The following is a 23721-nucleotide window of genomic DNA, read 5'->3' as shown; positions in this document are numbered from 1 at the left end:
AAAAAAAACATGAAAAGAATTATTGGAGTACTGATGCATGCGACAACATGGAGGGACCTTGAAAACATACTAAGTCAAAGAAGCCAGACAGAAAAGGCCCCATATTGTAGGATTCCATTCTTGAAATGTCCAGAATAGGCCAGTTCATAGAGACAGAAAGCAGAACACTGGCTGCCGGGGGCTTGGGGGAACGGGGAGTGTCTGCTTAACAGCTATGGGGTTTCCTTTTGGGGTGATAAAAATACTCTGGAATGGAATAGTGATGATGGCTGCTTAACATTGTGAATGTCCTAAATGCCATTGAATCGTTCACTTTAAAATGGTTAAGGGACTTCCCAGCGGTCTGGCATTTAGGATTCAGCACTTTCACTGCCAAGGGCCCAGGTTTGATCCCTGGTTAGGGAACTAGGATCTCACGAGCCACGTGATGCAGCCAAAAAAATGAATACATAAAATAAAATGGTTAAAAACATCACTTTGACGCTATGTGCATTTTACAATTTAAAAGAGAAAAGAAATGGCGGGAGAAAAGACGCGGCCTTCACTGGCTCTCCTTTAGAGAGAGGGGTTGGGCGGTGAGTAAAAGGTCCTGGGTACAAGTTCAGAGACAAATTAGCAGATTCAAATCCCAGCTCCACCACTGAGGACCTGTGTGACCTTGAGCAAGTGACTTAACCTCGCTGTGCGTCACAGTTTCCTCATCTATAAAATGGGATAATAAGAGTCAGGGATGCTGAGTTGCACAACACCGGGGGGCATCATTCCATCATAGTCAGTGTGAATCGTGTTCCCTGGAGTAGTGCAGTGCACACACCGGGAAGTACCGAGTGCACGGAGCTGCCGGGAAGATTACATGAGAATCATGATGTACATAAAGGGCTGGGGATACTGCCTGGTGGGCAGTGAGAGTTCAGTACCAACTATGAACAGAAATAACTGTGCATTTGCCCTGGGGGCTAAGCATTCCGCCACCTTCCTGTTATATAATGCAGTGCTTCTCCACAAACAAACCACCCGGCTCTCTTTTTAAATGCAGACGCTGATTCAGGAGGTCTGGGATGGGGCCTGAGATGCATTTTAATGAGCACCCAGGTGATGCTGATGTTGCAGGTCCATGGACCACCCTCGGAGTAGCAGGGAACAGGGGAAAGCAGTCACTGCTGTACCCATTTCCCAGGGCTGTTGTAACAATGCACAGCAAACTGGGCAACTTCAAACACCAAAATCACGTTGTCTTAGAACCTGCCTTTTTCGCTGTGCTCAAAACAACAAAGCAAAACAAAACAAACACCAAAATCTCTGTCTGCAGGATTGGTTCCTTCTGGGGGATAATCTATCCCAGGACTCTCTCCTACCTTCTGATGACAACTGGCACCCTTGGCCTTCCCTGGCTTGTAGCTGCCTCGCTCCAACCTCTGCCTGTGTTGTCTCATGGCCTTCTCCAAGTGTTTGTCTTCACATGGCCATCTTTTTATAATGACACCAGTCATCTAGGACTAGGGGCCCACCCTACTCCAGGATGACCTCATCTTAACTAATTACATCTGCAAAACCCCTATTTCCAAATGAAGTCACGTTTTGAGGTACTGCAGGTTAGGACGTCCATATATCTCTTTCGGGGAGGATACAAGTCAACCCATAACACCCGCCTGGGGACAAATGAGCCCAAAGAAAATAAGCAGCGAGGTTGGAAAGGGACAGAGAGCCATTTTGCAGATGAGTCGGGAGCTCAGGGAGGTGAAGTGAACTGCCCCAGGGTCAGAGCAAAGAAGCAATTGCCCAGGTGATGCGCTGCTGGAATCAGGTGCGTGCTCTGCTCTCCAGCTGCAGGCCCTGGAGAGAACTGCTGCCCATGGAAGGACCATCTTTTCTGATTTGCACGGAGGAGGCGCATCATGGGCTGGCAGCTGCTCTGAGTGGCAGAATCAGCCACACAATCTCAGCCCAGAGTTTCATAGCTGCCCCTCCTGTTGGCTGCCCCGATGAACTGCAAGTCAACTGAAAGGGACCCGTGCTTGGTGACAACAGTGAATCCCCAAAATACGTCCACTAAGAGATGCTATCAGCCCTGCTTGATGCACTTCCTAGCCACAGAGCCAGAGAGCTGGCACAGGAGAGGAAACCAGACTGTGGCTTCTAAACTCCATTCTCCAAAGGAGCCAGGGCTGCTTGGAGAAGTGGCGATTCCAGGCCATCCCAGCTTGATGAGGCTGGGACATCGGAACATCCCAGGTTGCAAGGAAGCTGTCAAAGACCATGAGCGCCAGGTCAAGAGACTCAGCGGCCAATGGGTAGAGCCTCCCACTGGCCAAAGATGGGACAACTTGAGCAGCAATAAGAATGTTGTAGCCCGTGAGTCATGTGATGCTTAATCAGAACCCTCAGTGGTCCCTTATGGGGGATGCTGGCGAACAAACTCATCCCTTGAAAGCGGAAAAATGAAGAGCAAGCATCAAACGTTTACTATGTCTTTTCTCTGTAAAGTGTATCTTGCAATGACTAAATATTTGAAGAGGGGGAGTTTCTCGTTCTGGATTCCTTCAGCTTACGAATGGAGACAGAATGATAGCGTTAGAATGCCACCATGCTGAAGCCCCTAGTGCATTCAAGAGAAGCAGCTGAGGGCTTCCCTGGTGGCGCAGTGGTTGAGAGTCCGCCTGCCGATGCAGGGGACATGGGTTCGTGCCCCGGTCCGGGAAGATCCCACATGCAGCGGAGCGGCTGGGACCGTGAGCCATGGCCGCTGAGCCTGCGCGTCCGGAGCCTGTGCCCCGCAACGGGAGAGGCCACAACAGTGAGAGGCCCGCGTACCACAAAAAAAAAAAAAAAAAAAGAGAAGCAGCTGAGGACAACCAGGCATTGGGAGCCCCTGATGGAAGAACTCACCCCCTCCCTTGAAGTCAGCTGTGCCCCCAAAATATCACACCTGAATCTCACCAAGCTCAAGAAACATAGGGAACAAAGGCAAAGATTGAAGGACACATCAGGGTTGCGATCAGCAATTTTCCAGACTGTGAGAAGCTCTACAGAACAACAAATCAATTGCAAAGGGGGAAAAAAATGAGAGAGAGCAAGGAGAGGACTGGGAAATCTACAGATGAAAAGGGACCTAAGAAATCCAGCCACCAATTGCAAAATGTGGAAGATATTCAATTGTGGTTCCAACAAATAATAAAGTTATGAGACAATCAAGGGAATTTGGACCCCGGGTATTTCTTGATTGAAATATCATGGGAATTGTTAACCATTTTTAAAGTGAGAAAATGCTATTGTGGTTTTGCTTTTAAAAACCAATTCTTGTCTTTTAGAGATAACATCACAATATTTATGTTTGAAGTGATGTAATGTCTGGGGTTTGTTTCAAAATAATCAGGGGGAGGGGGAGAGGCAGGGTATAAATGAAAGAAGATCGTTCAGGAGTTGATCATTTCTGAAGCTGTGTGATGGCCACATGGGGCTCATTTATATTATTCTATTTGGTATACGTTTGGAACTCTTTAATAATTTTTTTTTAAGGAAGCAGACTACTGCCTTTCGAATTCCAGTTCTGTCATTTACTGTGTGACCTTAGACCAGTGACTCAACCTTTCTTGTTCAGTTTCCTCACCTGTAAAATGGGGATAATCACACCTACTTAACATCAGGGCCTGGAGTACAGTGTCTACATCTGTAGACACACATGCATTTGTTCCTTTTTTGGGCTGGGATCTGTAAGTAGCCAGCCTCTGAATTGGCCCCCATGATCCCGACCCCCTGGCATTTATACCCTTGTACAGTCCCCTCCAACAATGCATCACTGGGGCTGGTCTGCATGACTGATAGTACACATTAGAAGTAATTGTTTATCATACCTGATATTAGGTCATAAAAGACACTGTGGCTTCTGTCTTGGTCACTCTCTTTTGCTCTCTCCCTTGCTTTCCCTGGGGGAAACCAGCTGCCACGTTGGGAGCAGCCCTATGGAGAGGTCCACATGTCTAAGAAACTGAGGCCTCCAGCCAACAGCCACACGAGGGAGCCCTCTTGGAAGCAGCTCCTCCTGCCCCAGTCAAGCCTTAATATGACAGCAGCCTCATGAGACCCTGAGACAGAACTATCCAGCTAAGCTGCCCCAGTTTCCTGAGCTTCAGGCACAGTGTGAGATCATAAATGTTTGTTGTCTGAAGCTGCTAAGTTTGGGGTAACTTGTTATACAGCAGTAGCTAACACATACAGGCTCTAATGTTGAAGAGTTTAAACTCTGTATAATCCACATTATGTTTTGGCCGGTGGTTTCAAAGGGCAGAAAGGGCAACGAGAGTCAGCTTCCTCCAAGAATCCGGGTGATAAAATGAAGAGTTGCAGTCTTACTTGAAGACAGCTGGTGGTAGGGGGAGATCACGAGGGCAGCTGCAGTTACGCTCACCTCTTTTAACCAGGAGACTCAGAGTTATTAACTGAGGGCGAGAAAAAAGCAGAGAGGCCAAGGACTGATTTTTCCAGAAGGTCAGAGCAGAAGTCAGCCAGCAGGAAGGCACTTAGAGCAGGTGGTACCTCAGGGAGGTTGAAGGAGGTAAGAAACGTGTATTCCTGTTTGTCGTCACCCTCACTCTGAGTGAGATGTTTGTTTTTTTTTTTTTTTGCACGGGAAGCAGAGAGTAGAATTCACCTATTTAATGTGCTTTAGCTACTAGATTCTGCTCAACAGTGGGCAGGATCTGAAGTCATCAAATACCCTTAAGTGAGGTTGGGTCTGTAATCTGGCTCTTGGGAGCATCGGTTTCCTCATCTGCAAAATAGAATCCTGTCTTTCCCTGCATTTTTATTTTTGACCATTTTAAATTTTAAAAAAATATTTATTTATTTTCCTTATTTTTTTGGCTGCGTCAGTTCTTAGTTGCAGCACATGAGATCTTCGTTGAGGCGCCGGGCACCAGGGCACATGGGCTCTGTAGTTGTGGCGCGTGGGCTCTGTAGTTTGCAGCACACAGGCTCTCTTGTTGAGCTGTGTGAGCTCAACAGTTGTGGCATACGGGCTTAGTTGCCCAGTGGCACGTAGGATCTTGGTTCCCTGACCAGGGATCAAACCCACGTCCCCTGAATTGGAAGGCGGATTCTTTACCACTGGACCACCAGGGAAGTCCCTTTTTTGACCATTTTAATGTGTCTGGAATCAGGATGCATCCACTAAAGGATGCAAATATTAATATGGTGTTTATTCCCCACCCCCAAGAGCTATAACTGAACCAGTGTACCTTCAAATGATAGCATCTTATGCAAACTATTATACATAGAATAAACAATAAGTTCCTACTGTATAGCACAGGGAACTATATTCAATATTATCCTGTGATAAACTATAATGGAAAAGAATATGAAAAAGAATGTGTATATATATACACACACATGTATAACGGAATCACTTTGCTATACAGCAGAAATTAACACAACGTTGTAACTCAACTATATGTCAATAAAATAATTTTTTAAAATGATAGCATCTTAGAAACAAAGAGCCTTACAGGTTATTTAACGAGAGAATTGAATAAAATCATATTAATTCATTTAGCAAACACTGTGGGAGCCTCATTAAACTAGTTTTTCTTCTTTAGAACAGCCTGTGACACTTTAAAAAATATCTGTGTTTGCTGGCAACAAAAGGATGTTCCAGATGCAGTCTCACCAGTTTCTGCCTCAAGATTTGGAAGTGGCTCCTCTCTAAGGAGCCTGGGTTCTTTGAGCAGCAAAATGCAGGTAAGATGTGGTGGAGGGCAAAAAAAGTGCCAAATCTGGGCCACCTTTAGTAGTGACAGAACTTGAAAAAAAGGCCTTTTAGAACACAACATCATTTCTGCAGCATTTCTGCCAAAAATCATGACCTGGATCTAGTCATGAATAATATAAGACAGACCCAAGTTCAGGTACATTCCTCAAAATAGCAAACCTTTACTCCTCAAAACTGTCCATGTCACGAAAGACAGAAAAAGGCTGAGAAAAGCTCAAGAATAACTAACTGCAGGGACTTCTCTGGCAGTCCAGTGGTTAAGACACCACGCTTCCACTGCAGGGGGCGTGGGTTCAATCCCTGGTCAGGGAACTAAGATACCACATGCCATGCAGTGTGGCCAAAAAAAAAAGAATAACTAAATGCAATGGGTGATCCTAATTGGACCTTGAACTGGGAAAAAAAAAAATTACAATAAAAGACATGGGAATATGGACTGAAGATTAGGTAAGTGTCTCATTTTGAATCACTGTCCTCTGTTTATGTAAGAGAATATCCTGTTCGTAGAATACACATTGAAGGATTCAGGAGGAAGTGAGCATTATATGTTCATTTTACTCTTAAACACTTCATAAAATAAGCACACACACAGCAAAGTGTTAACAGTAGCTGAATCAAGGTAAAGGACACGTCTCAGTTCTTTGTACTATTCTTGCTACTTTCCTGTAAGTTTGAAATTATTTCAAAGTAAAAAGTTTTTTAAGTCGTTTTAAGGACATTGCTTCCAAACATGATTTTCCAATTTAACATATTTTGTTGCTATATTTTACAATTCTTTAACCTGGGGTCTCATCAACCACTAAAATTCCCCATCACCCTGAAAGCAGTAAGTTTTGTAATTGCCGTGCATGTGTGTTTATCGTTTGCAGGATAATTCGATATTCAAAGTGATGACTAAAATGGAAATTGCAGTTTAAATTGTCCAACAACATAAAATTAAGTTCATAGTCAACTTAATTATAGATGCTTTAAACTGATTTTCAAAATTGCTTAAGAAATAAGGCAGTTTGAGAAATTGGGCCTAGAGCAACGGCACCACGTTTATTGAACACCTATTATTTACCAAGCACCATGCCAGATCCAAGCGAAGTACAGTGAACCAAATGCACCAAGTCCTGCCCTCATGAACATCACTGGGGTGGGGGGCATGTGGGGGAGGGAAGTAAATGGGAAATTTCTTTTTTTTTTTCCCAACATCTTTACTGGAGTATAATTGCTTTACAATGGTGTGTTAGTTTCTGCTGTATCACAAAGTGAGTCAGCTATACATGTACATATATCCCCACATCCCCTCCCTCTTGCGTTTCCACCCTCCCTATCCCACCCCTCTAGGTGGACACAAAGCACCGAGCTGATCTCCCTGTGCTATGTGGCTGCTTCCCACTAGCTATCAATTTTACATTTAGTAGTGTATATATGTCCATGCCACTCTCTCACTTCATCCCAGCTTACCCTTCCCCCTCCCCGTGTCAAGTCCATTCTCTACGTCTGCGTCTTTATTCCTGTCTTGCCCCTAGGTTCATCAGAACCTTTTTCCTTTTTTTTTTTGATTCCATATATGTGTTAGCATATGGTATTTGTTTTTCTCTTTCTGACTTACTTCACTCTGTATGACAGACTCTAGGTCCATCCACCTCACTACAAATAACTCAATTTCGTTTCTTATTATGGCTGAGTAATATTCCATTGTATATATGTGCAAATGGGCAATTTCAACTCAGTCTGAAAGGTGTCATTAATGGGGTAAGCAGAGTCATGATCAAAATATTCAACATGGCATGGCCACTATCCTGTCAGAATGGACAGTGGTGCAGGGTGCCCCCAGCTGCCCCTGCTATTCCAGGTGCTAATCCTTTAGTTATGAGGGCAGGGTATCCACAAGGCTCTTGGCTATTTCGTGACATTTTAGCAAACCCAAGAGGTGGGCACAACAGCTGGCCACCAGGCTGGGGTAGACACGGGGGCACTTGGGGCTGACAGGAGGGGCACCTAGCTCAGAGTAGGGGATGGTTCTTAGTGATGAGGATGAAGATCTAAAGGACATGGGGTTTCTTTTGCAGGTGATGAAAACATTCTGGAATTAGACAGTAATGATGGTTGCACAACCTTTGGAATATACCAAAGGCCACTGAATTGTAGCCTTTAAAGTGGTAAATGCTATGGTATATGAATTATATCTCAATTAAAAATAAATGAATTTTTAAAAAATACTTTAAGATCAGGTTAAATTAGGAGTTTGGGATTAACATATACACACTACTATATATAAAATAGATAACTAATAAGGACCTACTGTATAGCACAGGGAACTGTACTCAATATTTTGTAATAACCTATAAGGGAAAAGAATCTGAAAAAGAATATACATATATATATACACACACACATATACACACACACACATATATAGTATAACTGAATCACTTTGCTTTACACCTGAAACTAACACAACATTGTAAACCAACTATACTTCAATAAAATTTTTTTTTAATTTTGTAAAAAGATAATAGGGATTTGGACACACACAAAAAATATTTTAAGATCTAAAGGACAAATTTAGGCAGCAGAGAGTGAAGCATATAAAAGGCCAGGGGATGAGCAGGAACACGGGGGCTCAGGGTAAGTGGGCTAGGATGGCCATGTACAGCCTGACCCCCAAGGCCGGGCTACCGCAAACAGGCCCCTCAATCAACTTCAAGAGGTTTGCGGAGAAAACTACAGCATTAGAAATTCCAACTCAAAGCTTCTTGCGCCTCTGGAAAGCCTAGTAGAAATGCTATTGTTGGAGTATTGTTGTTTCTTCCCCATTGTCCTTGAGGGGTGGCGATGGGGGTGCTGCAAACTCAAGGTACTTAGAGGGCTGAGCTGGGGTAGGAAATAAGTCAGCTCGTCGGGTGAGAGCTGGGGCTCACCCTGACGGGACAGGTCCACCCTTCCAAATCTAACAGCCATTCACAAGAAGTCAGCAATCCAGAGTAAAGTTAAAAAAAAAAGATTTAATTGCATATTACTAAGTGAAAGAAGCCACTCTGAAAAAGCTGCATACTGTATGATTCCAACTATATGCCATTCTAGAAAAGGCAAAACTATGGTGGCAGTAAAAAGATCAGGGATTAGGGTGGAGGGAGGGAGTGAACAGGTTTTTGGGGGGCAGTGAAACTATTCTGTATGATACTGTGATGGTGGAGACATGTTATTATATTTGTCCAAACCACCAAGGTACACCACCAAGAGTGAACCCTAATGTAAACTATGGACTTTGGGTGATGGTGACGTGTCAATGTAGGTTCATCAATTGTAGCAAATGTTTCCTCTGGCAGGGGATGTTGATAATGAGGGAAGCTATTTGTGGGAGGCGGGGAGGAGGGTATATGAGAAATCTCTGTCCCTTCCCCTTAATTTTGCTGTGAACTTAAAACTGTTCCAAAAATATAAGGTCTAAAGTATTTTTTAATACTTTAAAATATTTAAAGATATTTAAATATTTTAATTTAATGTTAAATATTTAAATGTAATATTTAAAAATAATACAACAAAAAATGTATCGAGGTGAAATTCACATCACATAAAATTAACCCTTTTAAAGTGAAGAATTCAGCGGCATTTAATACTTCACACTGTCGTTCCAAAACATTTCCATCATTCCAAAGTAAAACCCCATACCAATTGGGCAGTTTCTCCCCATGTTTTCCTCTCCACAGCCCCCGGCAACCACCAATCTGCCTTCTGTCCCTGTGGCTCATCTATTCTGAGAAAGTCAGATTGCTAATGTGACCTGTTCCAGTATTTAAATAGAAATTCACATTCAGTTAAAATACCTCCATGGCCCAAGAGAGTACGTCTGAGGCTTGGAGTCAGTCGGCTGACTGTCCCTTTGCACTTCCTATTCTAAAGTACTTTACGATCTGCGGGGGAGATACATCTGTACTATAATGCCAGAAAAAATAAGGATCCATTAACACGATCTCTGGCTGCTTCTGAGTCATTCTGGAAGCCTCCTTACTCCTGTAATGAGTCAGGAGTGAGTCATTGGCCGTGGAACACCCAAGGCTGAGCCCCTGTGTGAAGAGAATTTCCTTAGGGCTGGAGTAGGGCCAGACCCAGGCCTTTCCCCTTGGATTCCAACCCGAATTTATTGAGCTGGTCTTTACTGAGGAAACGTCATCAGCGTCACTTGCCAGAAGATATAGCTGAGCCTTGTATCAACACCAAACCCCACTCCAATGAAGGTGAACACACACACACACACACACACACACACACACACACACACACACACACACACACACACACACACACACACACACACTCCCTACTTAATCCAGAAATAGACAACCTAGAAAAATTCGCCAAGTCACTTGGAGCAGAGCAGAATCACGTTGCAGGACACTTTCACACCCATCTCAACACCTACTGAGTCAAATCTTCAGGGATAGAGACCCTGAAGTTTTGGCCCTTTGTTTGCTGAGTTCCTGAGGGATGCTGATGAAGTTGACATCTCCTGGGAATGCATGTCCCACAACCTGCATCTGGAACCCACCACCTTCAACCATCTCTGTCCAATCTCAGAAGTCCCAGCAGCTGGCAGATTTGGACAAAGACCAATTTGAGCCAAGATCCCATGTGTGTCCCTGGAGTCCAGCCAGTCCAGGCCACCAGCATCTTTCACCCTGACCCCTCCACCAGCCCGTAACAGATCTCCCTGCTGCTCTTCTTCCCCTACAGGCCACCTGGCAGTCACGGGCAGCTTTCTCAAGTGTCAATCAGATAATACCTCTCCCCTGCTCAAATCTCTCCAAAGATTGCCCATCAAAGCAGACAAAATTCCAAATTCCCATCAGAATTTTCAAAGCCCCCACATCCTTTCCCTAACAAATCTCCAAATGTCTCCTCTCCTATTATCCCACTTTCTACACCCTAGCCTGGTTCCAACAATCCCTAGAATATGCTCCCACCACAGGGCCTTTGCACCTGCTGTTTCCTCTGCCAGAAGTCTCTTCCTGTGCATCTTCCCGTGCCTGGCTCCTCCTCCATATTTGGGTCTCAGACCAAATAATGCACCTCCTCAGGCCTCCTCTGACCCTCCCCTAGAATCTAAAGGGGCCTCATCCCTGGCCCCCTTTTTCATGGCACTTACCACTCTCTGATGTCACTTTGTTTAGATATTTGCTTATGTGTTCACCGTCTCTCCGTGACAGGAGAAAGTCAGCTCCATGAAGGCAAGGACCAGGCCTGTCTGGTTTTCTCTGGGGCCCTTAGAACAGTGTTTGGCACGCAAAGGTCTTTGAAAGGTTTTGTTGACTTAATGAATAAACGAATGCGTGAAAGAATAAATCAGTGCTTCTCAAATGGAAGTGATTCAGGGTTCCCCACCAGCAATGTCTGGAAACATTTTTGGTTTTCACAACTAGGGGTTGCTACTGGCATCTAGTGGGTAGAGGCCAGGATGCTGCTAAACATCCTATAGTGCCCAGGACAGGCCTCCACAGCAAAGAACGTCCAGCCCCAAATGTCAATAGCATCAACCCTGGAATAAATGATTGAGTGAGTTAAACACTCCAGGTCCACACAGTCCAGCTGTGCTCCAATACTGAACATCAAGGAACCAACTTCTGACCAAAGTCTCCTTCTGGTCCCAAATGCCTTCCCCAATTGTGTGGGTCGTAGTTTAGAAGAAATCTCCCTTTGGTGGCTTTACTGCTGGCGCTGCTTATGCAATCAATTTCATGGTAACAAGAAATATAAATAAGGGGAAGTAAAGCAGCTGGAGATGTAAGGGGTTAATTTCAAAACATGTAATCCCTCACCCTAATCAAAGAGAACTGAAAAGAGGGAAGAGATATGGGAACATATGTATAACTGATTCACTTTGTTATAAAGCAGAAACTAACACACCATTGTAAAGCAATTATACCCCAATAAAGATGTTAAAAAAAAAAAAAGAGAGAACTGAAATCTGTCTAGTTCCTTGATTCTGTGGATTATTTTCCTTGGTAATCATGAACCTTCCTTAAATTTAAACCATCAGCCATTGGTGAGACCTGCTTATGTGTCATTATTTCTATATTTTAAAAATAGATTTTAGAGTGGGAAGAGGGGCAGCATGACTTGTTGCCCAAAGTCACTGGGGACAGGGGTCTGGGCGACGGATCCAGAGGCAATCAGACTTATCAAGGCAATCAGACTTCCTAACAACAAAGAAAAACCAAAATTATTCTTATCTGTGTGTTGTAGCACAGTGTGTGTGTGTGTGTGTGTGTGTGTGTGTGTGTGTGTGTGTGTGTGTGTGTGTGTAGCAATTAGAGATGTGCTTGTGTTGATTTCTGGGAATAATGGACGGCCACCAAGGTGCATCTGTACCATCACCTGCCCCCCTCCTTCCTTGGCCCCCGCCCCACCAGCTTCTCTTGGGTCAAACACAGAGGTCTCAGACCTCTGAGTTCCCTCAAATGCAAATTTAATTTCTCCAAATCCAAACCCCAGAGAGAGCAAGAGAATAATCTAAATCAGGGTTCTCAACCGGGGGCAATTTTGCCCCTAGGGGACTTCACTTGGCAATGTCTGGAGTCTTCTTTGGTTGTCACGACTGTAGAAGGCAGTGTCACTGGCTTCTAGTAGGTGAAGTCCAGGGATGCCGCTGAAGTCCTACAATACACAGGACAGCCCCCACAAAGAATCACCCAGCGCCATGTATCACAGTGCCGAGGGTTGAGAAAGCCTGATCTAAAGAGTGGGCAATTCCACATTCTCACGTACACAAGGAAAATATAAAGTACTCCTCAGAGGAAGCACACGACGGAAGGCCTGAGAATGCCGTTCCCAGGGCAGAGCCTGTCCCCCCAAGCATCCCTCCCTGCATGAGCATCTGTGCCCCTAAGCACAGCATAACCTAAGATGCAACTCCAGAGCCGGATCTAAGGGTTCAAATCCCCACCCCACAATTTCACAACTGTGTGACGTCGGGCCAATCCCTCAACTCTTTCCCTCAATTTCTTTCATCTTGAAATTGATAAAAATCATAGTATCGACTTCATAGGTTTGTAATACAGCTTAAATGAATTTTATGAGTAAAACACTGAGAACAGTGCCTGCGCCTAGTAAGTGCTAGGTGAGTAAGTGTTTGCTATTGTTTTTCATTCAATCTAACTTCCCCTAAAAAGCAGCCAACAATTTCATCTGCAGCTCATTTTGAGGAACAGCTCTGGTATCCAACATGGGAAGATGAATGGACGGTGGGTGACTTCCTGAAAGACAAAATGTTATTCTACTTGACAGGCTAGATGGGGATTTGCAGGGGCAGTTTTGATTCTATGTGATTTCTGCCTTGGGTCCTGGTCCCACTAACATGTGACTCCCAGTGACACCTGACACCAGAGAGTGGCATTCCCCTCAATTTAATGCCCACTGTGCTGAATGAGGACCAACCATGGAACACTGACCAAACCCTGCCAATACACCAGCCCTGACAACTGAGACCAAAATCAGATCCAATAACTCTGCCTGGGGCAAGAGGACATCATCCTACTTTGGGTGGGAAGCCATTGGAAACCACGACCTTTGGGTCCAAATGAATTTTGTGAAGACAGTGCCTTGAAAGCATAAACCAATCTTTCCATATGAGGGACAGTCTCCAGCTCCAGGGACAACCCCAGTGTGATGTCCTGTTGCAACTGAGGACATGCCTCTGCCCCAGCCCTGCCCACACAGTCAAGACACTGAAGTACACTTATGATAGCAAGTCCCATTTATGAAGGACATACAAGGTGTCAGGGGTCCCGCTGGATTCGTTACATACATTCGTCACCCAATTGAGCCCTCTGACGGAGCTAACATCATTCATATTTTACAGATGAGAAAATGGGGGATCCGGAGGTGCCCTGATTGGTTCAAGGTCACTGTGAGTGAAGGGTTAACATCAGGACTGCCCGCCTGGGAATGATCTGGGTCTCCCATGGCAGTGTCCAATGTGCCTGCTTGTGGCGTGGAACTGCCCCTGGGTTGGAGGATCTGTGAGCTGGCAAGCAGGCCTTGGACCTCGGTGAACAGAATCCTAGAAAAGGTTGGCAGGAAACAGAACTGAAGCTTTTATGCCTCAAGGTGACCCACAGTCTCTGGCTCTTGTCCCTGATAGCCCAACAGAGCCCCCGTAGTGACAGAGCACAAGCAGCTGTGTGTGTGGGTAGCCGCTGAGTCCCTCGATGAGATGAAGATGCTGTGTCTCTGCCTCGTAACCTTCTAGAGACCCAGGTAAACAGGTGCATATGAAAGCCTGTCTGTGTCTGGTGAGGCTGTCTGCCAATCTAACCCACAACCGCCGTTAGTTGGCTGGGGAATGGCGGAACCAAGATCCAAACCTGGGTCCGTCTGACCTCGAGTCCAGGCTTCTCCTGCTCCTCAAGGCAGCTGGAAGCCCAGAGTACTCACTAAAAGTTGGTCTGTAACACAGCATGGCTAAAACACAGAGTTACCATTTGGCCAAGCAGTTTTGATTCTAGGTTGATGCCCAAGAGAACTGAAAACATATGTTCGTACATAAACTTGTACGTGGATGTTCGCAGCAGCGTTATTCACAAGAACCAAAAAGCAGAACCGACTCCAATGCCCATCAACTTACAAAGGATAAGAAAAATGTACTCTATCCATACAATGAAATATTATTCAGCAGTAATAAGTAATGAAGTACATGCCAAAACATGGATGAACCTTGAAAACATTATGCTCAGTGAAAAAAGCCAGATGAAAGGCCACACACTGTATGATCCCATTTACATGAAATGTCCAGAATAGGCCAATTCAAAGGAACAGAAAGTAGATTAGTGGTTTCCAGAGGCTTGGAAGAGAAATGGGAAATGACAGCTTAATGGGTACAGGGCTTCCATCTGGGGTGATCAACAATTCTGAAACTAGACAGTGACGATGATTGCACAACCTTGTGAATAGACCAAAAACCACACTGAATTGCATATCTTAAAGTGTGAATTTATGATATGTGAATTATATTTCAGTAAAAACATACACTCACACATACAATATGACACCAAAAGCAAAGACAACAAAAGTAAAAATAGAGAAATGGAACTATATAAAATTTAGAAACTTCTGTGCATCAAAGGACACCATCAACAGAGTGGAAAGGCAACCCATGAAATGGGAGAAAATACTTGCAAATCATACATTTCATAAGGGCTTAATATCCAGAATATATAAAGAACTTCTACAACTGAACAACAACAAAAAATCCAATAACCTGATTAAAAACTAGGCAAAGGACTTTGGATAGACATTTCTCCTAAGATGATACACAAATGGCAAAGATGCACATGAAAAGATGCTCAACATCACTAATCACTCGGGAAATGCAATCAAGTCCACAATGAGATACCACCTCACATCCATCAAGATGGATACTCTGAAAAAACAGAAAGTAACAATTGTTGGTGAGGATGGAGAGAAATTGGAACCCTGTGCATTGCTTTTGGGATTGTAAAATGGTTCAATTGTTATGGAAAATAGTATGAAAGTTCCTCAAAAAATTAAAACTAGGGACTTCCCTGGTGGTCAAAGACTCTGAGCTCCCACTGCAGGGGGTGTGGGTTCAGTCCCTGGTCAGGGAACGAGGATCCCACATGCCACTTGGTGCAGTCAAAAAGTTAAAAAAAAAAAAAAAAAGAAAGAAAGAAAGAAAGAAAAAATTAGAACTAGAATTATCATATGACCCAACAGTTCCACTTCTGGGTATATATCAAGAATTGAAAGCAGGGTCTTTAAGAGATAATTGCATATCTATATTCATTGCAGTACTATTTGCAAGGGCTAAAACGTGGAAGCAACCCAAGTGTCCATTAACAGACGAATCGATGAACAAAGTGTGGTCTATACACACAATGGAATATTTTTCAGTCTTTAAAAGGAAGAAAATTCTGATACGTGATACAACATGATGAACCTTGAGAATACTATGTTAAGTGAAAAAAGCCAGTCACAAAAAGACATATTCTCTAAGATTCCATTTACATGAAGTATCTAAATTTGTCAAGTTTAGAGAGACAGAAAGAAGAATGATGGTTGCCAGGGGCTGAGGGGAGGGGGGATGGAGAGGTGGTGTTTAATGGCGACAGAGGTTCAGATTTGCAAGACGAAAAAGTTCTGGAGATCTGTTTTACAATAACATGAATATATTTAACACTACTGAACACTTAAAAAAATGGTTAAAATGACAAACTTTATGTTGTGGGGATTTTTTTTCTATGATAAGAAAAGGTAAAAAAGAAAAAAAAAGTAGCACACTGGGGAAAAACACAGGCAGCATACCTAACATTTCCTCTACCTGCTATGGACTCACATCCTTCACTGATTCTACAAGGTGCTCTCCCCACCACACTGCACTTCACTGACCTGGAACCAGGGACAGGAAGGGAAGGGACCAGGTCTCTATCCCCAGGGCTTAGCTAGCACCTGTACACAGATGCTGGGTAAATATGTACTGAACAAATTGTATAGTCACCACGTGGGGAGGTCAGGATGGTACAAGTACCCCCATTATACAGGTGGGTCGAGGCTCAACAAGGCAAGGTGAACACTGTCCAAAATCACAAAGCCAGCAAGTGGTAAAGGAAGAAGTGGCCCTGAAATCCCAGACTCTTGTTATAGGGCCCCTTCCATCACTTCACCTCCCTTCAAAGTCAACCTGGAATCCATTTCAACATGGAATTGACAAATAACAATTCTCACCTGATACTAGTGATTCTTGTTTGGATCATGGATCCATTTGACAATGTAATTAAAGTTTGAGTCCTTTTCCTAAAGCAGCACACATGTGAAACTTAGATAATAGTTTACACAGGGTTCCTGAACCCTGTTAAGCCCATATATAGACCCCAGTTAAGAACGTCCTTTCCATCCTGCTATCTGGGTGACTTCATTTATGCTCAGGATTTAGAGCCATCCCTATATTCTTCTTGAGCATCAGAATCAACTAGAGATGCCCATCCCCTGTGAATCTGGTTACACAGGTCCAGGTCTGGACCAGAAATCTGCATTAGGCACAGAGGATTCTGGGATGGGCAGCTCTCAAACACACACACAGCCATGAGCTGCTGCCTCCCCGATCTCTGCATTCAGCCCAGATGACGCCCCCAGAGCTCCCAGCCTCTCTTCCCTGCTGCCCATCACACCTGGCCATTAGAACATTCTACCACAACCCAATGAAGATGACTCTGGGCTCAATGTCTTTCCCCCATAAGTGCTCCTTCACCTGGGTCACTAGGCCAGAGGCCTGGGCATCACCCTTGACTATTCCCATCCGCAGCCCACATCTTGATCATCACCGAGGCTGGCTGATTCTGCCTCTTCTGTGCCTCTGGGCCCCTCCACTTCCCTCCATCACCCCTGCCCGTGCCCTGGCCCAAGCTCCCAGCTTCTGCTTTGCGATTCCTTCTGCTCTTACAATCCACTGTCTATTGTGTAATTCTGATCATGTCACTGCATTGTGAAAATTCCAACTCTAGAATTGCACTGTCCAGTATAGTAGCCACATGTGGCTATTAAAATTAAATATCCAAATGTCTGTCCCTCAGTCACACTAGCCACATATCAAGTGTTCACCAGCCACAGTGGCTGGTGGCTACCACACCAGAGAGCACAGACGTAGTACATTCCCATATGTTGTAATGGACAGTGCAACTCCAGAACTTCCCTTGTAAGCCCTTCCGGTGTGGCCCCAGCCTCTGCTCAGACTACTCTCCACTAAAGCGGTCTCAGCTCCCTAAACTCATGACCTCACCTCTAAGCCTTTGCATGTGTCCCCCCCTCGCTCCTCCCCCGCTTAGTTAACTCCTACCCATCCTTCAGGTCTCAGCTTAGTTGTCACTTCCTCCCCTGACCAGCATAAGTGCCCAAGCTTTTGCCAATCACAGCATTTAAAACACTGAATCAGGGCTTCCCTGGTGGCGCAGTGGTTGAGAGTCCGCCTGCCGATGCAGGGGACACGGGTTCGTGCCCCGGTCCAGGAAGATCCCACATGCCGCAGAGGGGCTGGGCCCGTGAGCCATGGCTGCTGAGCCTGCGCGTCCGGAGCCTGTGCTCCGCAACGGGAGAGGCCACAACAGTGAGAGGCCCGCGTACCGCAAAAAAAAAACAAAAAAACCCACTGAATCATAACAGCCATGGGCATGCTTACACCCCACATCCCCACACCGACAGTTTGCAACCCGGGGCGAGTCTGCCTCCCAGGGAATGTTTGGCAGTGTCTGCAGACTCTACTGGTGGGATACTACTGGGCATCTGGTCAGTAAAGGCCATGGCTTTACTGCTAAATATCCTACAATGCACAGGACAGCCCCCACAGCAAAGAGGTATCTGGCCCCAAATGTCAGCAGTGTCGAGGGTGACCATCCCTGCTCCAGACCAGGCGACTCCACAGAGGCAGGGGGTGTGTCCTGTACACTGTATATCCCCAGCCACCAGCCCAGGGGAGCATACAGAAGGAGCTCAATAAAGACTGAACATATAATGCAGTTAGATGTTCTAGAAGATTCCCCAGCATTCCAGTTCTCTTATTGTGTCTTTTCTTAAAAACAATCATTGGCCATTATGATAAGCTCAATAATGGCCCCTCAATCCAGGGTCCTAATCCCTGGAAGCTGTGAATGTTACCACATACTGAAAAAGGGCTTTGCAGGTGTGATTAAATTAAGGCTCTTCAAATGGGGAGAGTACCCTGGATTACCCAGGTGGGCTGTAAATGCAAAATCACAAGTAACCCTGTAAGAGGAAGGCAGAGGGAGATTTCACACAGAGGAAAAGGCGATATGAAATGGAACAGAGAAAGACTGGAAGATGCTCCACTGCTGCCCTTGAGGGGCAGAGGAAGGGGCCATCAGAGCTGGAAAAGGCAAAGAATAGATTTTCCCCAAGAACCTCCAGAAGGAGTGTTGTCCTGCAGACACTTTGGTCTCAGCCTAGGGAAACTGATTTTGGACTTCTAGCCTCCAGAACTGTGAGAGAATAAATCTCTGTTGTTTTAAGCCAACACTACGTCTGGCTGGCTGGAGCTGAAGCAGGGATAAGAATAAAAATTCAAGCCCTTGTCCACCTCTCCAGCCTCCTGCCAACCCCTGTCTTCTCCCCCACTACCCTCCAGACACAGTGGCTTTTCTCTGACCTTCCAAACACAGCCTGGGGCCCTTGAACCTGCTGTTCCTTCTGCATGGAAGGCTTCCTGCAGAGTCTCCCATGCATGGCTGGCTGCCTCTCATCATTCAGGTCCCAGCCGAAACATCACCTCCTCAGAGAGGCCCTCCCTGGCTGCACTAAGGCAACTGGCCTCCCCCAATTACTTTCTCTTTCATCATCCGGTTGATTTTCTTCCCAACTCTTCTCACACTAATTATCTTGTTAATATCTTTGTTTGCCCGTTCAATGTTAGTCCCCTCCCCCCAAGACTGCAGCCTCCAGGAGGGCAGGACCTTGTCTGATCTGTCCAGGGTGTGTCCCTTGCCCCATGCCTGGCACACACCAGGTGCTCAATACATTCTGAATGAATGAATGTGAATGAATGCATTTGCAGCTCTGGGGATGCTTGCCCAGTGCCCAGTCCCAGCATACCTGATCTTGGCTTTCCGAAACGCCAGTTCCTCTTCGTTGCCAAAATCCAGGGACACATCCTCAGTATCGTCCACCAGGGCCTGGGGGACACCAAAGGCGGGTGAAAGACCCTTACGCGGTTCACAGGCCCTTTGGCCCCAACCCTCTCTGCTGGCGGGACCCCTCCTCTTCTCCACCTTCGGCCCATTTGGGGTCCAGAGCAGGCCCAAGCCCCGGCTCCCGCATCCCTCCTCCTCCTCCCCGCTTCTCCCAGCGCTCCCGCAGGCTCCTGGCGTCCTCGCCACCACCCTCCCATCCCCACATCCCCGCGGCCCTACCTGCTTCATCCCTCCCAGAGCCCACCTGGAGCCCACAACCCAGCCTCCGGCTCCACCTCTCGCTGCGGAAGGGCTGGGATGCCCGGCGGGCAGCTGCGGCTAGAGGCGCGGTGGGGTCGGAACCTGAGGCCCTCGGTGCGGCCTCCGCTCCGGTCTCCGGTGGGGGCGGGGCGCGCGGGGCCCAGAGCGCAGTCGCGGGCTGGGGAGGTGGGCTCTGCTGCCCGGGCGGGGGCGGGGCTTGGGAGGGTCCCTCGGCCCCGGGCTCGCTGCGGACAGCGCCTAGGAAAGAAAGAGCTGGCGCCCAGTGGAAGGATGGAGGGCGAAGACAGAGCGGAGGCAGGGAGGGGACGACACGGGCTCAGAGGAGGACTTGGGAACCGAGACCAGTGATCCAGGGAGGAATAGAGCGGGTGGGTCAGTGAATGAGGTGGATGGTCCAGAGGTGTCGAATGAGCGAGTGAGAGGGTGAATGAATGAATGTCAGTGTTGGGAAGCCTCTTTCAGGGTTTGGAGAAAGTCAGTGTTTCCCAAAACTCTCGAATCCCAAGAATTCCCTAGGGCCATTATTAAAAGCAGTTTCCCAGGCCCAACCCTTCAGATTCATAAGGCCTGGAGTGGAGCCCGGGATTCTGCCTTTTAACAGGCGAATCTGCTGCAGCCTCAGCTTGGGTACCACTGCTGCCCACAGTTGACATCTGCATGCATCGTGGTGCCAGACACATATTGTGCACAAAATAATTTTCTTTTTTTTTTTTTTGCGGTACGCAGGCCTCTCACAGTTGTGGCCTCTCCCGCTGCGGAGCACAGGCTCCAGACGCGCGGGCTCAGTGGCCATGGCTCATGGGCCCAGCTGCTCCGCGGCATGTAGGATCTTCCCGGACCGGGGCACGAACCCATGTCCCCTGCATCGGCAGGTGGACTCTCAACCACTGCGCCACCAGGGAAGCCCCCAAAATAATTTTTATTAGCAGTAATAGTAGTGTTTCTGGATGTAAAGGCCTTCCCAGGAAAGAAGGCTTGCCACCTGAAACTTTTTCCTGGCCCAGAACAAGTTCACTCCTCTCCTTTCTGCCCTCTCGTCCTCCTGGCCACTTACCCAGGGACAGAGGGCCTAGAGTCTAGATGCCAAGGCCCCTACTCCTGCCCTTTGCCCTCCTGCCACGGACAATAAGTACCTGTTCCCCCATCCCTGGTGACCCAGAAAAGGACTAGTGGTCCACAAGCTCCTGAAACAATTAACCCACTGCTGGTCCCCACAGGGGTGGCCGCCTGGGGTATGCCCTGGAGGAAGGGTAGGGAGCAGAGCTGCAAGAATGTACCTAAGCTCTGAGCCCTGGTCAGGCACCCCACTCAATGCCCTAACCTGAACCCATGAAGGGTCTGCCAGGTTTTGTGGAGGGAAAGTGTTTTCTCCTGGGAATGCCATCTTCAGGAGTCAGGGGATCTGGGAGAAACCTGGGAGGCTGCAGCTCTAACAAGTGCTCAGATGATGCTGATGGTGCAGGCCTCTGGACCACCCTTTGAACTGTAAGGATCTAAACCACCAAAGCCTGGCTTTCTAGAAAAGCCTATTGGCTCTTCCAGCTCAAAGTTGGCTCCAGGCACAAAAGAGTGTCACACTGAGAGACTGGGGTGCCCTAAGCTCCCCTCCCCCTCTGGGCCCCAGCTGCCTGCGAGGGGTAATAGGGGCGGGGTGAAAAAGGGCCACAGCAGAGGGCAGGTGGAGATGAGAAGCCGTTACAGAACATTTAGGGGCTTTTCCTCTCTGAGAATCACCAACTGTTGGTATCTGGCAAGTTGGGGCTTAGAGAGTCCCCAAGGGGGAGAGGAGGTAGGAAAGCCCCCTTGGAAGCCCCATTTGGGGACAAACTGTCATTCTCAGTCATGGGGTTGGGGGTACCTTCAGAAGAGCCTCAGCTCCCACCATGCTGAGGTCACATGCTCCTGAGCTGTACTCAGGGGGGCATAGGCTGAGGGTGCAGATGTTGGGGCCTAAAGCGGGGCCTCCAGGGGAAAGCGCCCTCCCTCCCCCATACACCTGGCTGAGCCTCTGTGGGCTCAGCCTGTGGAATGTGCGAGTGGGCAGAGCACCCGAGGATTCTGCAGGGAATTCATCATTGGCTTCGAAACCAGCTGCAGTGGTTTCACCTGGGGCTGCTGGTTAAATGCATATTCCAGGGCCCCACTCTGGGCCTTCTGAAGCTCCAGGGCCAGGCCTGGGCATCTGCTTTTAATAAGGGCCCTGGGGAATCCTTGGGTTCAGAGACTTCCAGGAAACACTGACCTTCTCCCCTCACACTGGTGCCACTGAACATGGCCACTGAAACCTGCCTCGAGTCACCTCTGCTCGTCTTGGCCCAGGAGGGGCTTGGGGAACAGAGCTTTGAGAAGCAGCGCCATCTCTGATCCCTGCAGTGTGGCTTCCAGCCCTGAAGCCAGAACAACCCAAGGGCAGGGTCTCCAGGCTCAGGCAGCCACTGGCCTCTAGTCGGCCCTCGGAGGTCAACTCTGGAGTCAGGCAGCCCCAGCTGCGAATGTGGCTCCACCGTTCCCTGGCTGGATGGCCTTGGGCAGGGGGCTTCACCTCTCTGGTCTCATCTCCACACCTGTAAAATGGGACTGCACGTCCCCTCACCTGGCAAGGATGATGCAAGGATTAGAGAAAACACATGTGAAAAGATTGCCTCAGAGTAGGGGCTCAGAAATAGTGGCCCTGGTGACACTGGCTGTGGTCATCAGCAAAGGGGCTCGAGGTCCAAGGAACCCCTGTGGGCTGGGCAGCACACAGGACCTGAGCCTCAGGCCACAGTCATTCCTTCTGCTGAGGGACATCCACCTTCATGGGGGAACAGGAGCTGCACATTCAGTTCTGTTGGCCATTTCCCATCTGTGTGTACCTGGCGCAGCTGGAATAGAGGACCGTGCATGGCCGTCTCCCCCAGACAGGACCCCAGGAGCCCTGAACCAGAAGGCAGAGACTTGGATTGGACTAACATGGCTGAACACGGGAGCCCAGAGCATGGCTGGGGGGGCGGGAGGAGTCAGCCTGGCTGGACCACGCTGGCTTTCTGCGCCCAGACTTTCTGCTCTTTATCCTGCAGGACAAGGGCAGCTAGCACAGATGAAGTAGTAAGTAGGGGGAGGGTGTGTAGGGGCTGCCCTCGGCATCCCCATCCACCTTGCCAGCGGGGAGGCAGTGCACGTGGTGAGCCCTGGATTTCTACCCAGATGGACCTCAGCTGTGCCTGGGCCTCTGATTCCCCATCTGTGAAATGGGTAGAGATTCACTGCCCTGAACACTCCCGGGTCCTTCACTCACTCAGTCCTCACCTGCTCTGTGCTTGATATGCTAGTCTAGACACAGGAACACAGCACTTGGTGAGACATATAAGGTGCTTGGCCTCTTTGGGCCAACATCCCAGTTGTAGATGGATAAAAACAACCAAGTTAAAAAAAAAGTCACAAGAGCTTTTTGAAAAGTGCATTAAGTGCCCCCAAACGAAGCTGCCCTGTCCAATCTGGGAGCCAGGAGTCACTATGGAGCCTTTGAAAGGGGGCGAGACCAACGGCGGTGTTCTGTCGGCATAAAATACACAGTGAGGTTTGAAGACTTAGCAGGAAAAAAGGATGTAAAATATAATTTTAAAGTTGCTCACATGTTTCAATGATCCTGTTTTGGCTCTATTGGGTTAAAGTACAATTAAAATCAACTTGCCCCGTTTTTACTTCTTTAAATGTGGCTACCAGCACATTTACTATGATGCGTGTGGCTCGCGTTACATTTCTATTCTAGAGAGTGATGGGCTGGGAATTCAGAAGGAGGACAGGAAAGCCACTCTGAACTGAGCCTTGATATTAAAAAGAATTTTTATGCCCAAATTGAAACAAATATAAAGTAAATAGCATAATAAACCCTCATGCACTTGTCCTGATTCAAAATTCTCAACTCATACAGCCCATCTTTTCGCATTGATCCATTCCCTCTTTCCTTCTGTATGATTTTGAAGCAAACCCCAGCATCTTATCATTTCACTG

The 23721-nt window shown here is 47.2% G+C and overlaps 1 protein-coding gene across 1 annotated transcript in view; it reads right to left on the bottom strand.

The window, feature by feature from the left end:
- Positions 1-20391, bottom strand: part of TVP23A (trans-golgi network vesicle protein 23 homolog A) — a 32172-nt gene extending 11781 nt beyond the window's left edge. The window contains exons 1-3 of the mRNA XM_033840168.1: positions 20360-20391; positions 19743-19965; positions 19370-19449 (exon numbers count right to left, since the gene is read on the bottom strand). Coding sequence (XP_033696059.1) covers positions 19370-19449; positions 19743-19965; positions 20360-20391 — 335 coding nt within the window. The remainder of the gene's footprint in view (positions 1-19369; positions 19450-19742; positions 19966-20359) is intronic.
- Between the last annotated feature and the right edge of the window lie 3330 nt (positions 20392-23721).

This window comes from Tursiops truncatus, chromosome 15 (assembly GCF_011762595.2).
Source record: "Tursiops truncatus isolate mTurTru1 chromosome 15, mTurTru1.mat.Y, whole genome shotgun sequence".
NCBI classification, from domain to species: Eukaryota; Metazoa; Chordata; class Mammalia; order Artiodactyla; family Delphinidae; genus Tursiops; species Tursiops truncatus.
Note: the sequence above shows the minus strand (reverse complement) of the source record. Positions and strands in the feature narration are given on the sequence as shown.